General features: G+C 42.7%; 1 protein-coding gene across 1 annotated transcript; it reads right to left on the bottom strand.

Annotated features, from left to right (window-relative positions):
• Positions 1 to 8,874: 8,874 nt before the first annotated feature.
• Positions 8,875 to 14,025, bottom strand: LOC140916442 (large ribosomal subunit protein uL11-like). The gene is made up of 2 exons (XM_073358089.1): positions 13,879 to 14,025; positions 8,875 to 9,249 (listed from the first exon to the last, which is right to left on the bottom strand). The coding sequence occupies exons 1-2, from the start codon at positions 14,023 to 14,025 to the stop codon at positions 8,875 to 8,877; spliced, it is 522 nt and encodes a 173-aa protein (XP_073214190.1).
• Between the last annotated feature and the right edge of the window lie 148 nt (positions 14,026 to 14,173).

The raw sequence follows: 14,173 nt of genomic DNA, 5'->3' as shown, positions 1-14,173 counted from the left end.
TGAAGTCCCTGCAAGCTCTTTAGGGTTTTCTCTTAGTACGCTAATAGACTTCCATTGGGAGACACACAGTACACAACGATTAGCTAGGGAGATAAGTGTCTCCCACCATGCATGGAGAACTTTGTTTCAAGGCATGCTGCCTTTGAGTGAGCTGCCTTGAAACTTATAGTTTTAAGGAGATATACACACACACACACACACAGAGCCTCTTATATATTATCTGCAAATACATATTACAATGACTAGAGTGACCAATGTGACCCAGGCTTTCATCAGAGACCTGACATGACATTCTTTGGTGGACTAGTATGTAGATATGAGACCAAGGGGCTCCCATGTATCTCTGTGCCCTCTACCAGTTGGCGCAAAGAGGTCCCTGGGTCACACACTTTTAATGTAAAAGGAGTCAGTAAAGTTTGGGGGGAATCCCAGGACTATCTTGCTAGTCCTTCTGTTAATTCTGAGGCCATCTTGATGCAGAGTGCTGTGATAATGGCAGACAGGACTGAGTGATGGCAAAAACTCATTTCCTAGGAATTCTAAGGCCAACCCTGCCACTTAACATTTTCAGCTCTTCCTGAGACTACCAATGAGCCAGTTGCTAATCACTCAGGGAGCTACCACACCACAGGTTCACTGTTATGGCCACACTGCTTCTCCAAGAGGAATGCCCCTTCTGGGACCCCTACCAGTGCCACTAAGAGTTCCAACTAGATGCACCAGGCAGTCACTCCTACATGCTCTCTGCCCACTCCAGCAGTGCACAAGGAGGAAAGGGACAGATGCTGGGGCCAAACTGTCTCAGCACTGCATGTGAGTCTGGCAGTTCTTCGCTCTCTCCTTGTTGGTGCCATTTGCAGCTTGAATTGTTGTTGATGGCAGACAGCCTGGAAGAACCCTTTCCCCCTTTGTATTCCAACCCTCTATGACAATACGGGGAAACCCATTCCTCCTTAGCCCCTCATCCTAGCCAGGGAGACCCATCCCCTTGGTCCCTCCCCCCAGGCTAAGGGAGTTCATCAACATTCAGGGGAGAAATATACCCCTCAAGAGCCAAGGGTCTCAGCCCCCAAATGGCCAATCCACCCCGCATCAGAGGGGACCTATTCACCAGCTGGCTGACCATCCCGCAGCCAGAGACCACTCTAAACTCTCATTAGCTACCTAATTATGGATGTAGATGCTTGTCTTTAGGCACCCAAGTCTCACAGTGTTGGCCTTAACTTCTGTCTGGCTCATTTTCCCTGTACTATATCAATACTTACTGACCTGACAGCGGTGTTATGAGTATCAATCATTTAATGTTTGGAGAGTACTTATAGCATGTCTATACATTTTCTGTATTATGTTTTTCAAACATAGGAGCCATAACAGGACATCTGTATTCCTGAGATTATAGAGCATCACTTGTCGGCTTTCACCTCTAAATCTTGCCCACTTAAGATGTAGCACATTTCTGCTTCAATAAGCCTTTTAGAATCCTTTGTTCTACTAAGTAGAAATGTATGAAAAGCTGAAACTTTTTTATATCCAAAAATGGAAACTTGTTGGAGTTTGTTTAATCTCCTCAATCCTGAGGGATTCTTCCAAGCAATGATGTTTGTTTAACTGGACACCTATTGAAGAAATCAAGAATATGTGATCCTATGCAAGTGAATATATTTGGATAATAAAGGCCAGATTGTGGAGCCCTTAACTCATGTTGGTGATCACTTACTGACATAATGACAGGTTTCAGAGTAACAGCCGTGTTAGTCTGTATTCGTAAAAAGAAAAGGAGTACTTGTGGCACCTTAGAGACTAACCAATTTATTTGAGCATAAGCTTTCGTGAGCTACAGCTCACTTCATCGGATGTGAGCTGTAGCTCACGAAAGCTTATGCTCAAATAAATTGGTTAGTCTCTAAGGTGCCACAAGTCCTCCTTTTCTTTTTACTGACATAAGTGGAACTGCTCCCATGAGTAAATGCTCACAACACTCCACTGTCAGTGACACTCTAACATGAAACAGCTTAAAATGGGAACAAACTTCTTGAGCCAGTGCTCAAATTGGGGAAGTGGAAGGATGATGCTATTTCTCCCCAAAGTGATTGTATGCTCCAATTTTTTCCAATGTTTCCCTCTTTTTTTTTTTTCCTCCAAAAGTTTTTTTTTTCTTTTCCAAACTGGTAGCCTGCAGAGTATGGGCTAGTGTGGCATAAGCAGCCAATTTGAGCATTATACAGAGTACCAAAAAATACTGATGCTCATGCTGTGCTGACTCCATTTTTCCATCTGATGTTGAAAGAAGCATAGGAAAATTTTACTTGAAAGTATGTATTTTTTTGTTTTGTTTTTTTCTTTTAATTCCCTGCTTTAAAGGTAACCCACAAATAAAGAAGAAATGGATGTGTGTCCTCTTTATGGTGTCTAAAAAGTTTTTGTAAAAGTATTTTTTCCTACTTCCTTTTAACATTAAAAATCAGTTGTTGTCTATCTTTGACGACTCTGTTGCGACTTGCGAGCTGGTGAAGTTAGGACATCAAAAAAATACAGAAGAGAGAATGCTGAGCAGCGAGAGGGAAGGGGAATTTTAGTCAGATTACTTAAAACACTTTGCTTTTTAATTGTTTTTTTTTAACAGCTGTTTTATACCAATACCTATATGACATTTGGGGGAAAAGGAATTCTATATTACTTCTTAGATTAAGGGAACTCACAGTATTCATCTCTGAGATCTCTACAGCAACACCAGAGATCGTCAGAGTTGATACGCCTGATGTTCCAAGATAAAAAATAATAAAGAAACAAAAAAAGCATAAAATAATTTTAAAACATTCTTTGCAGACTACGTAGTTTGAAAATCTCACCCTGACTGTCTAATACAGAATGAGTACAGAGGCTCAAACTATGATGTGTGAAATCCCCCAAACTCAGCAGAATTAAAATATTTTTGTGCTATTATTTGGAATATGGGTGAAATGTGGACCCAGTAGGTGGCACCATTGCATCTTAAATACCAGTAGCTGCAATCACCTTATATAGGTCCTAATATGCTCCCATTAGAGTCAATGACAAAACTCCCGCTGATTTCAGTAGTGCAGGATCAGGCCCTTAACTAGCTCAAAGAAAAGGACCAAGCTGTGTAGCATGACCACCCATGCCACCAGGTCTTCTGCTAAACTTAGCGCTGTGATTTCCCCCCCCGCCCCCCCTCATTGGATCCTCAAAGCGTGGAAATCAAAGTTTTGACGCATAAAACAAAGAACAAAAGAAATAATTACTATTTTCAAGAGGTCAGATAAAGTTTAGATTCTTTGTTAGAGTAAAACATTTGCACACTTGTCTCAGTGGAATCAGATTATTGGGCTTCCCAATGAATGTTTGAAAGGAAATAATGAAAGAGTAAGTTAAAGCCTTTTAAATCTATATAATAAAAATTTTACTGTATCCACTTTCCAATTTTCACTGAATGAAGGAATGAAGTTTTTAGCTTATTAATTCTAACATTCACTTCTTTTGTTTCTTCACAACTTTTTATTGGGATTTTAGAGAACAAGCCTGGAAATGAACAAGCTGAGGACATGTTCTGTTTTGTCTAGATTGACATATTTTGACACAAGAATTTTCATAAAAGGCACCAAACTTCCTCTTCTGATCTGTCCACGCTACTTTGCTGTTCTTAGAAAATGCGTGATCCAATGCCCATTGAAGTCAACAGAAAGCCTCCCATTCTCTTCACCAGACTTTGGATCAGGTTGAGAGAGTGTAAACTAAGGCTCTGAGCTATGTCGATTCATGATTTTCTTTGCCTTCATTGTGTTTCTTACACACAATCATAAATATGGGATCAGCTCCTTAGGTACTGTAAATCAGCTTAACTCCATTGAATTCAATAGAGCTATGCTGATTTACACCAGGACAGAATCTGGACCATAGTGTTTGTGGGTCACTTAGGATTTTCCATGAATCAAACCACTGGTCATTCTAGAAAAATGGCTTGCCCCAGCTGTGGGCAATACTTGCTACTTCAGAAGATTCTGATCTGCCCTCCTGCAAACAACCATACAAACCAGCCAACCCAGAACCCTAATGTATTTAGTCCAGCAGTTCCCAAGCTCTGGTCTGTGGAACCCCTGCAGGTGGCCTGCAGAGAGCTGGCTGGTCACATGGTGCTACTGCTGGAAGAAATGAAACAGATGGGAGGGGGAGCAAAAGTACAGAATGTGCTTGATGATCTTCTAAAAGGAAAAAACACTTATTGGATTAAAGGCAGCTAAAATACTTTGGTTATTTATGGTGATTATTCTGTGCAATCAGTTTCTGCAGAGATGTTATGCCATCATGCAGGGGAGGAAAGGCAGCGTGTACAACAAGGAATGAGGCAACCATCAGAAAATCTCTCTATTCAGATGTACCCCATGCTATGAAAATATTTGAACACCCCGATCTAGGCAATTGTGTAGTGTTGTATGGAGTGGGGTGAGAGCTCAGAGGCAGGGCAAACACACTTAAAATTCCAGCAGCAACAACCTTAAAGTCTGGCAGCCAATTCACAAGGAGAGAAGCCTCCTGCCCAAACCCCTCCAGAGCCTGCCAATGTTTCTCTACATTCTGTTTGTCTCATAACTTTCCCTCTGAGTTCTCAGTATATGCAAAAAATACTGAGAACCTTCATAAAAGGGGTGTTGGGGGGGAGGGGAAGAGGGGGTTGTCATGTGAAATACATGTCTTGGGGGTGAGCCTTCCATGAAGAGGACCCCAATGCCCTGCCATTCTTTGCTCCAGTGGTGTCCCTGGCAGGAAGCCTTCCTGAGCTACATAGGGGTTAATCCCCAGCTGTTCAGAGGCTGTTCAGGGAAGCCATCCTAGCTAGAAGCTAATTAGATGCAGTTGTATTTATTGAGGCTCACCAGCTTCAAAGAAGGATGTGTTCCTCTCAGAGGCTAAACTCATACCTACCCCTTACTTGTGCTTAGAAATCAGGGCAGCAAGCTGTGGGAAAAACGAACACAGGAAATACTCTTTATCACTTGTACTGGGGCTGGGCTGGGATGAGTTTACTGCTTATAAAATTACATGAATGGAATATGCAGCTAGAGGCTTTTGCCAAATTAGATTAACCATGAGATTTGACTACTCCTATTATTTGAGTTTACCTGTAACAATGATTGTTAGTGGTCATAAAATTATCTAGCCCATTAAAAAACAACAGCCACAGTTTTTACCTCAGTTCAGTTCTGCAGCTGAAAGTCCCATGGGCTGTTGTAAATTCCATTTGTGTACTCCCAAAAGCATTTTCAATTTGCAGAGATAGATTAGCACAACTACGATGACAGAGATCATGTTTCTCTTTTGTGTGGATTTCAGACCTGTGCCTATACTGGTACTGGCTGGGAAAGCTAAGTAGCTCAGATGTGCAAATGATTGTTATGGAATTCCCCAGCTCCAGGAATAAACTACCAATGTAAAGTTAACATGAGGCTGCTATTTCATTATGGTCAAAAGAAAACATTCATTAATGGATGAGCGGTAAAAATTAAAACTTCAATCACATTTTCTTTCAGCTAAAAGTTTTAATCAAACTGCACACCCAAGTGGAATGGACAGTTCCTGAGACTGGGAGCTTTTCAAGCAAAAGTCAATAAATTACAAGTGAACATAAATAAAATCTAGATCTACTCCCCTACAACAAAGGAGAACATAAAAAATGCAGGCAAATCTGCAAACACCACAGCAGCATAAGTTGACATAATGTCCTTGCTTTAGGCTACAAAGAGATCCTATGGTTATTACTAACCTCAGCATTGCAGGTAAACAATATCTAAAAATACACCCAAGCTAATGAATGATACTTTTTTCACAAGCACATTCATCAAAGTATCTGGCAAGGGTAATAAAAAACTTGATACATACAAATAAAAGTTTGAGGCAATTAATATCATTCTCAAATATCAGAGGGGTAGTGGTGTTACTCTGGATCTGTAAAAGCAGCAAAGAGTCCTGTGGCACCTGATAAGACTAACAGACGTATTGGAGCATAAGCTTTCGTGAGCGAATACCCACTTTGTCGGAGGCATGCAGTGGAAATTTCCAGAGGCAGGTATAAATATGCAAGCAAGAATCAGGCTAGGAATAACGAGGTTAGTTCAATCAGGGAGGATGAGGCCCTCTTCTAGCAGTTGAGGTATGAACACCAAGGGAGGAGAAACCGCTTTTGTAGTTGGCTAGCCATTCAGTCTTTGTTTAATCCTGAGCTGATGGTGTCAAATTTGCAAATGAACTGAAGCTCAGCAGTTTCTCTTTGAAGTCTGGTCCTGAAGTTTTTTTGCTGCAGGATGGCTACCTTTAAATCTGCTATTGTGTGTCCAGGGAGGTTGAAGTGTTCTCCTACAGGTTTTTGAGCAGATTTAAAGGTAGCCATCCTGCAGCAAAAAAAACTTCAGGACCAGACTTCAAAGAGAAACTGCTGAGCTTCAGTTCATTTGCAAATTTGACACCATCAGCTTGGGATTAAACAAAGACTGAATGGCTAGCCAACTACAAAAACGGTTTCTCGTCCCTTGATGTTCACACCTCAACTGCTAGAAGAGGGCCTCATCCTCCCTGATTGAACTAACCTCGTTATCCCTAGCCTGATTCTTGCTTGCATATTTATACCTGCCTCTGGAAATTTCCACTACATGCATCTGACAAAGTGGGTAATGCTTGCTTATAACGAAAGCTTATGCTCCAATACATCTGTTAGTCTACAAGGTGCCACAGGACTCTTTGCCGCTAATATCATACTGTTGCTACAAGGGTGAATTCAACAGACAGAAAAATGAGGAGGTTAACTGATCTATATAATTCATACTCAGTCTTTATAGTCATCAATTCTGCAAACACATGCTTAATTTTATGCACTTGAGTAGTGTTGAAAATTAAACATGGTGTAAATGTTTGCAAGATCGGGGCCTGAATCTTCAAAGCACTCCACAAACATAAACTCATCGTTCCTCACAACAGCTTTGGGAGATAAATATTCTTCTCTCCATTTTTCAGATGAGGAGCTGACTCAGAGGTCAGAGCCAGGATTAGAGCTCAGTAAATTCCTAATGCCAAGACCTTGCTTGGACTAGCTTGATTATGACTTTTTCTTGTGTAGAACTCTCTCTCTCGTTCTCATAAAATATTACAATTACATATCTGCCCATAGATACCAAGACGATGGGTGCCTTTCAAAGGCCATACATGGCCCCAGCTGGTTGATGCAAGAGTTTCTATAGAGGCCAAAGGAAAAGACAAGGCCATAGATTTTCATCCTTATTGACAATAAAAGTCAAGATTATTATTTTTCCTGATTGCTGCACTTATACAGAGAAATTATTTCCCTGTTTCAGAGATGGGGTCAGAAATGGCAGATCCCCAGAGACTCATGGGTATTTTTAGATTTGTATGTACTGTATATGGAAACTTAAGCAAGTAAATAATAGCTAGAGAAAAACTTCAGTGGTTCAGAAAATATGTGCATAGCACCAAATCCATTCCTGTCTTACATATGTATGACATGCTGGCTGAAAAGTTGGCTGCAATGAGCTAGACTCTAGGTTCAAAACCAGCCGTGTGGTTTTGCTTTCTTATGTGAGTCTTTGGAAGTTTTCTCCCTTTCTTGACATACTTACTGAGTTCTCTAACAATGTATTCAACTGTTGTGGGGAAAGCATAACATAAATTAATTGACAAAGGAAAAAAAATATGTGTGGATAACTAAAGAAGCTTGTAGAGTACTGGTCTTAAGCCACCACATCAAACAGGAGAAAATGTGAGTTTCAGAGTTAATAAATCCATGAACCTTGGCTGCATGTATAGAAAAGAGACCCAAGACATGTGCTAACATCCACACATTCCACGGCAGAGTGGTGTAAGTAAGATTCCCAGGAAGCTTGACTCCTTTGAGAATTGCCTACAGGAGGCATTTGTGAGCAGACATTGTGGGGTCTATTCTGTTGATGAACACATGTAAGTCTTAGGCTACACTGGCAATTGAACGACTAAACTTTTGTCTTTCAGAGGTGTTAGCCCCCTACCCCTGAAAGACAAAAGTTTTGCCACAACAAGTGCCAGTGTGAACAGTACTTTGTTAGCAGGAGCGCTCTCCTGCCGACAGTGCAAACGGGGTTGTCGTCAGGAGAGCTGACAAACAGTGGCTACCCTGTGCAACTTTTAGCAGCATGGCTGTAGCAACACAAAAGCTGTGTAGTGTAGATATAGCCTTAGTAATCTGCATGGGCTTCAGAGGAAGAAAACATACTGGAAATGTCCCATATATTCCATTACCTCAACTGCAGAAACACTTACTTTCAGTAGCATAGACCCAGATCCTCAAAACTATGTAGGTACTGTGATAGACCCAGGACAGTTGGGTACAGCAGAATAATTTTTTTTCCTCACAAGGAATACATATATTTATGATGGCAAGTTTTACGAGGGATAGGAGTTAAGCAAAGCCAGTTCAAGTACAGTGGCACTTTAAGTTCCACCTTGTAAGGTATAGTCTCCATTAGAATTAGAGGCAATCTCCACTTTTAACCTTTGTAACATTTATGTAGCATGTTTTCTCCATTCCAAAATGCAGGGGGGTCTCTCAAGGACAACCTGTTAGTGTAGCTAATAGATATTAGTTCAGTGTGTGACCAGAAAAAAATCGTGTAATCTTGATGTGGCAGAATAAAGATTGTCTGGAAGTAACCATGTGTTTAGATTCCAGCATTTGGCACCTTCAAATGACAACCTGGATCCTGTATTTAAACTACCAGACCATTCTCAGACAACTGCAGGTTTTACTGAGGGTTCGTAATTGTCACAAAAAATCTTAATCAGCTTTCATGTTGAGAGTTCTTCTTGGCTTCTGTCTCAGCTAGCTGGGCACTCTACTGTGCCACTGTTGATGTAATCGATGACATCATGAGGATGTCTACCATCAGTATTGCAGCCAACAGACTGAGCTGTTCCTAGAATCTCCTTAATAGTTCCAGAGAGCTCCCGGGCCAAAGACCTGTGCCTCATCTGGTGTGCGATGTTTACTATCTCATCAAAGCTGACACTGCCACTGTATTTAATGTTCTTCTGCTTCTTCCTGTCACAGGGAGGCTCTTTGAGGGTTTTGATGATCAGGGCAGAAGCAGAAGGGACAACCTCCATCTGAGCTTGCCTGTTCTGGATAGTGAGTTTCACTGTGATCCTCAGCCCCTTCCAGTCACCTGTTGCCTTGGCGATGTCATCACCAACCTTTTTGGGAGACAAACAGATATACTGTCCACTGGATAAGCAGTTTTCTGTTCCCTGACTGACCAGAGCAGGAGCTGCTCCAGGCTAGGGTGGACTCCAATTAGCCTGCAAAGAGTCAGTTGAAGCCATTAGGCTAATGAGAACACCTGACTCCAATTAATGTGCAAAGAGTCAGGTGAGGCTGTTAAGCTAATGTGAACACCTAACTCTAATTAAGGCCCCTCTGATACTATAAAAGGGCTCACTCCAATCAGACTGAGGAGAGGAAGTGTGGCTGAAGGGCTGGGTAATGAAGACACCCTCAAGCCACTGGAAAGGGAGCCCTAAGATAAGGGTGAAGAAGGCGTTAAGAGAGAGAGAAGCGAGGGAGCTGTGGGGAAGTGGCCCAGGAAATGTAGCAACTCTGGCAGTGAAAGGTCGGCTGCCAACAGCTACGGCCATAAGGGCTCTGGGCTGGAACCCAGAGTAGAGGGTGGGCCTGGGTTCCCCCCAACCCGCCACTACAGAAACACCTCCTGGGAGGGGAAGACAGGCCCCTTTCTGGACAGGAGGCTAACCTGCTTTGGAATAAGCCTGTAGGAACAACAGAGACTGTGGGAGTTCTATCACCAAACTCCTTGCTGGCTTATGATGAAAAGGGCTCAGTAAACTGTACCCTGGCCCCAGAGAGAGAAGGGCTACATGGAGGGTCACAGTGAGCCTCTGAAGCTAGCATAAACTGCCTGGAAGGGCGGGACCCATGAGGACAAGGTTGGAGCTCTGCCACAGTACCTAACTCCCACTGATTTCAGTGGGAGTTAGATGCCTAAATGCCTTTGAGAATCTGGGCCTTTTCCCTCCTGACTCAGGGCCATTCTTATCCTACTTACACTGGTGTAAATCAGCAGTAAATCCATTGAATGGCAGGATGTTGCCTTGTTTGGTACTCACTGCTACACCTCCACAGCATATATTTTAACTCTGGACTGAAATCTTGGCCAACAGTGATTTTTGCTCTGAACAAGCTTAACCTGGGTTACCTTCAATAAGTCTCTCACACATCACCATGGCTTTCTTTTTCCAAAACTGGCACTGGACACTTCATTATAGACACAGCTCCTCCTCCTGGCAAAAAATCCCCTTTGATTGCAAACCATCCACCATGTTAACTAAAGTACAAGTTGTACCATAAAAGAGAATCAAAGGACTAAATTTTGCCCTCATTTTATGCCTGTGCAACCCCACTGATGTCAATGAGAACTGTAAATGCATAGCTGAGGGCAGAATTAGGCTCAAAATCTTCCTGTTATGGGCCTTGGGGAAGGGATAGCCAGAGAGGAGGAGAGCAGGGAAGGAAATGAGATTTAATCTCTTGTCTCACAGGAGGTCAGAGATAGAGCAAACACACTTAAAATTCCAGCAGCAACAACCTTAAAGTCTGGTAGCCAATTCACAAGGAGAGGAGCCCCCTGTTCAAACCCTTCCAGAGGTTAAAGGTTCCCATGAACATTTTTTCTTGTTGCTCCACCCCTCAGCCTTCTGCAAAGATTTTTTTCTCTGTATTAGAGTGATTCTAAAAATGGCATGATGGGCCTTCAGGGTAGTTGAGGCATAAGTATATTCTCATCAAATCTGCTTTATTCAAAGGCTAAAACAACCTTTCTTCCTAACTGCTAGCCCTGCAAACTCAGCCTGGATTTGAAAGTTGAGTTGGGTTCTCTCTGTCTTGTGTGTTGTCACCACTAGGCCATCTCTGCCTCATTACATCTACCCAGCCCCATCATCTCCTGAGCAGTTTGGAACTAAGTGAGCAATTCTGTTGATGTACAAGCCAGCATAGAATCTAGCTCGCTCTCTCAGAGATAGTTGGTTCTGAGCTTCAGGAGCCGCTACCTCAGAACATTAATTTTGTAAGCAGTGTAATTTGATGCTCATTCACCCCAGATGAAGATCTACTCCAATGACTCTGAATGCACCCAGAGAGCATTGCTGTAAAGTAAGGAAGTGCTAGTTTCACATATCACTTTTCAGACTAGAACTTCACTTTTACAGTATTAATGTGCACTCCCTGCTTTCTCCCTTTCCCACCCCATTTGGAAAGATAACTGACAATTTAATTTCCCGAGAGTAAACAATGCACTACAACTCAGAGTTCCAATGGTATAATCTCATTCACTTGGATTGATTTTACCGTCACCTCTTGCTGAAATAAGAAGTACTCTTGTGATGGATGAAAAGGTTGACACCTAATGGGTTTAACGTAGGTACAGCTAAGCTATAACAATATACTATGAGTCATTACAGCTGTGCTCTTGACTGGATGGGTTTCTGCAGGCTTCTAGTTAGGAATTAGGCTCCATGCAGTAGCTTAACTTGGAGAAGTGTTTCACAAGTGTCTTCTGTGCTCAGTGGCAAAACCACCGAAATGTAAGCAAACCCATTTGGACACCGAGGCTTGTGTATGCCTACACTGCAATAAAAAACCCATGGCTGGTCTATGCCAGCTGACTAGAGCTCAGGCTAAGGGATTGTCTAATTGTGGTGTGGACATTCAGGACCCTGCGAGGGAGAAAGTAAGTAAGGAAGTGTTATTTACTTCTTCTCATAACACAAGAACTAGGGGTCACCAAATGAAAATAATAAGCAGCTGGTTTAAAACAAACAAAAGGAAGTATTTCTTCATACAACACACAGACAACCTGTGGAATTCTTTGCCAGAGGATGTTGTGAAGGACAAGATTATAACAGGGTTCAAAAAAGAACTAGATAAATTCATGGAGGATAGGTCCATCAATGGCTATTAGCCAGTATGGGCAGGGATGGTGTCCCTAGCCTCCGTTTGCCAGAAGCTGGGAATGGGTGACAGGGAATGGATCATTGTTCTGTTCATTCCCTCTGGGGCACCTGTCATTGGCCACTGTTGGAAGACAGGATACTGGGCTAGATGGACCTTTGGTCTGACCCAGTATGGCCGTTCTTATGTCCCAGAGCTTGGGCTGAAGCCTGAACCCAAATGGCTACACCACAATTAAACAGCCCCATAGCACAGCCCCATGAGCTCGAGTTGGCTGGCATGGGCCAACTGTGGGTGTCTAACTGTAGTGTAGACATACCCCTAGTTAGTTTATGAGAGAGGTTATTGGTGCTACAGGCAGAACTACGTGATGGGCTATAATTGCATCCTCCAGGACACCAGAACACGCCAATTGCTATTTTCCCATAGGCTACAGATATTCTATATGTAATCTATGTTCCTTCCTTAACAAAGGGGCTAAAAGGGACTGGTCCCACAGGGCTTGGTGATGATGCTCTACCTTGACTAATTTTTCACCAAAAGAAAGAAGCAGCAATGGAGGGAGGACTTATGGAGGGAAGATAGAGAGATGTGCAGGACCTCTTTTGGGCAGGACTTGACTGGAAGCAAACTTGGAAAAATTCTACTTGTAAAAGAGATTAAAATAAATTTCCTCTGAGAAAGCCAGATGGCCATGGAGGTGAATATGGAGCTTCTGGCCACTTGTTCAAACCCAACCCAAGGGAACAGTGACAGTAATGTAGTCCTGATAGATGTTCCTCCTGCAAGTCTCCCTACTTTCCTTCATAGGTGGCATGAATGGATGTTCTCAAGTCCATTTTGCAGTCTGAGTCCTTCATGCTGGTCTTTACATTGTGTTTGGTAATGGGGTCTCAGATATGTATTGACGCTATGATTAGAGATGAGGTGCTTCTCACTGGCAGTCAGTTCAAACTGTGGCTTGGCACCACTGTACAGAAACCTGTATGTGCAGGTTGCTTCCCAAAGATGCCAGAGTGTCACCGGAGCTCTGTGCAGAACCAAAACATGTGGCCCAAAATGAGACCCTCCAAAAAGCTGGACTTGTGGTTCTCAAGAGATGAAAGGCGGGGAGCCTACAAGTGGGAAGCAGGAAGCTAAGTTATGAAGAAGAGGATCATGAAATATCTAAAGGGAGGTCATAGGGAATCCAGAATGGCAGTGTGGCTGTAAAAAAAGAATTAGATATGAATTGCAAAGAGATGCGAGGAATCCCCACATTTTGTGGAGGAACAGAGTGCCAAATATAGGAACTATAGGATAACAAAAATGAATCAAGCTAATGAGATGTAACAATTTGTTGAAATCATGTCTTATTTACATGTCAAGTGTCACCTCACCTCATTGCTTCCATTGGCATTGTTTGCTTTCACACAGCTCTGCTAAAGCTGTGGGATCAATCACTCTGTAACGCATCTAATGTCGTGGCAATAAGAGGTGAAGCATTTGAACCACTTCTGAATGAGATGCTCCAGGCAAGGCCTGGCTTGCTGAATGCCTACAACGGACTGTAGAGGAAATGTTTTACTTAGGGCATGTCTACATGCCCAGTGCTGCAGTGGTGCAGCTGTACTGATGCAGCTGTGCCGCTGCAGTGCACCTGGTGAAGAGGTTAATAAAACCACCTCTGTGAACGGCAGAAGCTATGTCAGCAGGAGAAGCTCTGCCACCGACATAGTGCTGTGCACATGAGCACGTATGTCAATGTAACTTATGTCACTCATGGCGGTGGTTTATTCACACCCCTGAGCGGCATAAGTTATGCTGACATAAACTGTAGTGTAGACATAGCCATAGAAAGTACAGTATACATTTACTTTTGGCTGGCTGTAACTGTTTGACATTTTTACTACCATGCTGGGTAAGTTAACTTTTCTCTTGTTATCTGCCCAGGTGGCAGGGACTCTAAAACAGAACGTCTTCTGGATTTCTGTTCCTCTTGGAAGGTGGTATCCCCCAACCATCTCACCCGGCAAGCTGCCTCTGATGTGTTGGCTGTGATTATGAAATGGAGGTTTTGGGGAGGTACTGTACAAATGGTATGGACTAATGTGAAGCTTAGTTATGGTTTCTTTGATCAGTCTGGGTTTCCTTCTCTGTCACTTGGAGAGA

This window comes from Lepidochelys kempii, chromosome 8 (genome assembly GCF_965140265.1).
Source record: "Lepidochelys kempii isolate rLepKem1 chromosome 8, rLepKem1.hap2, whole genome shotgun sequence".
Classification (NCBI taxonomy): domain Eukaryota; kingdom Metazoa; phylum Chordata; order Testudines; family Cheloniidae; genus Lepidochelys; species Lepidochelys kempii.
The sequence above is the reverse complement of the archived record's forward strand: the minus strand, read 5'-3'. Positions and strand labels throughout refer to the sequence as shown.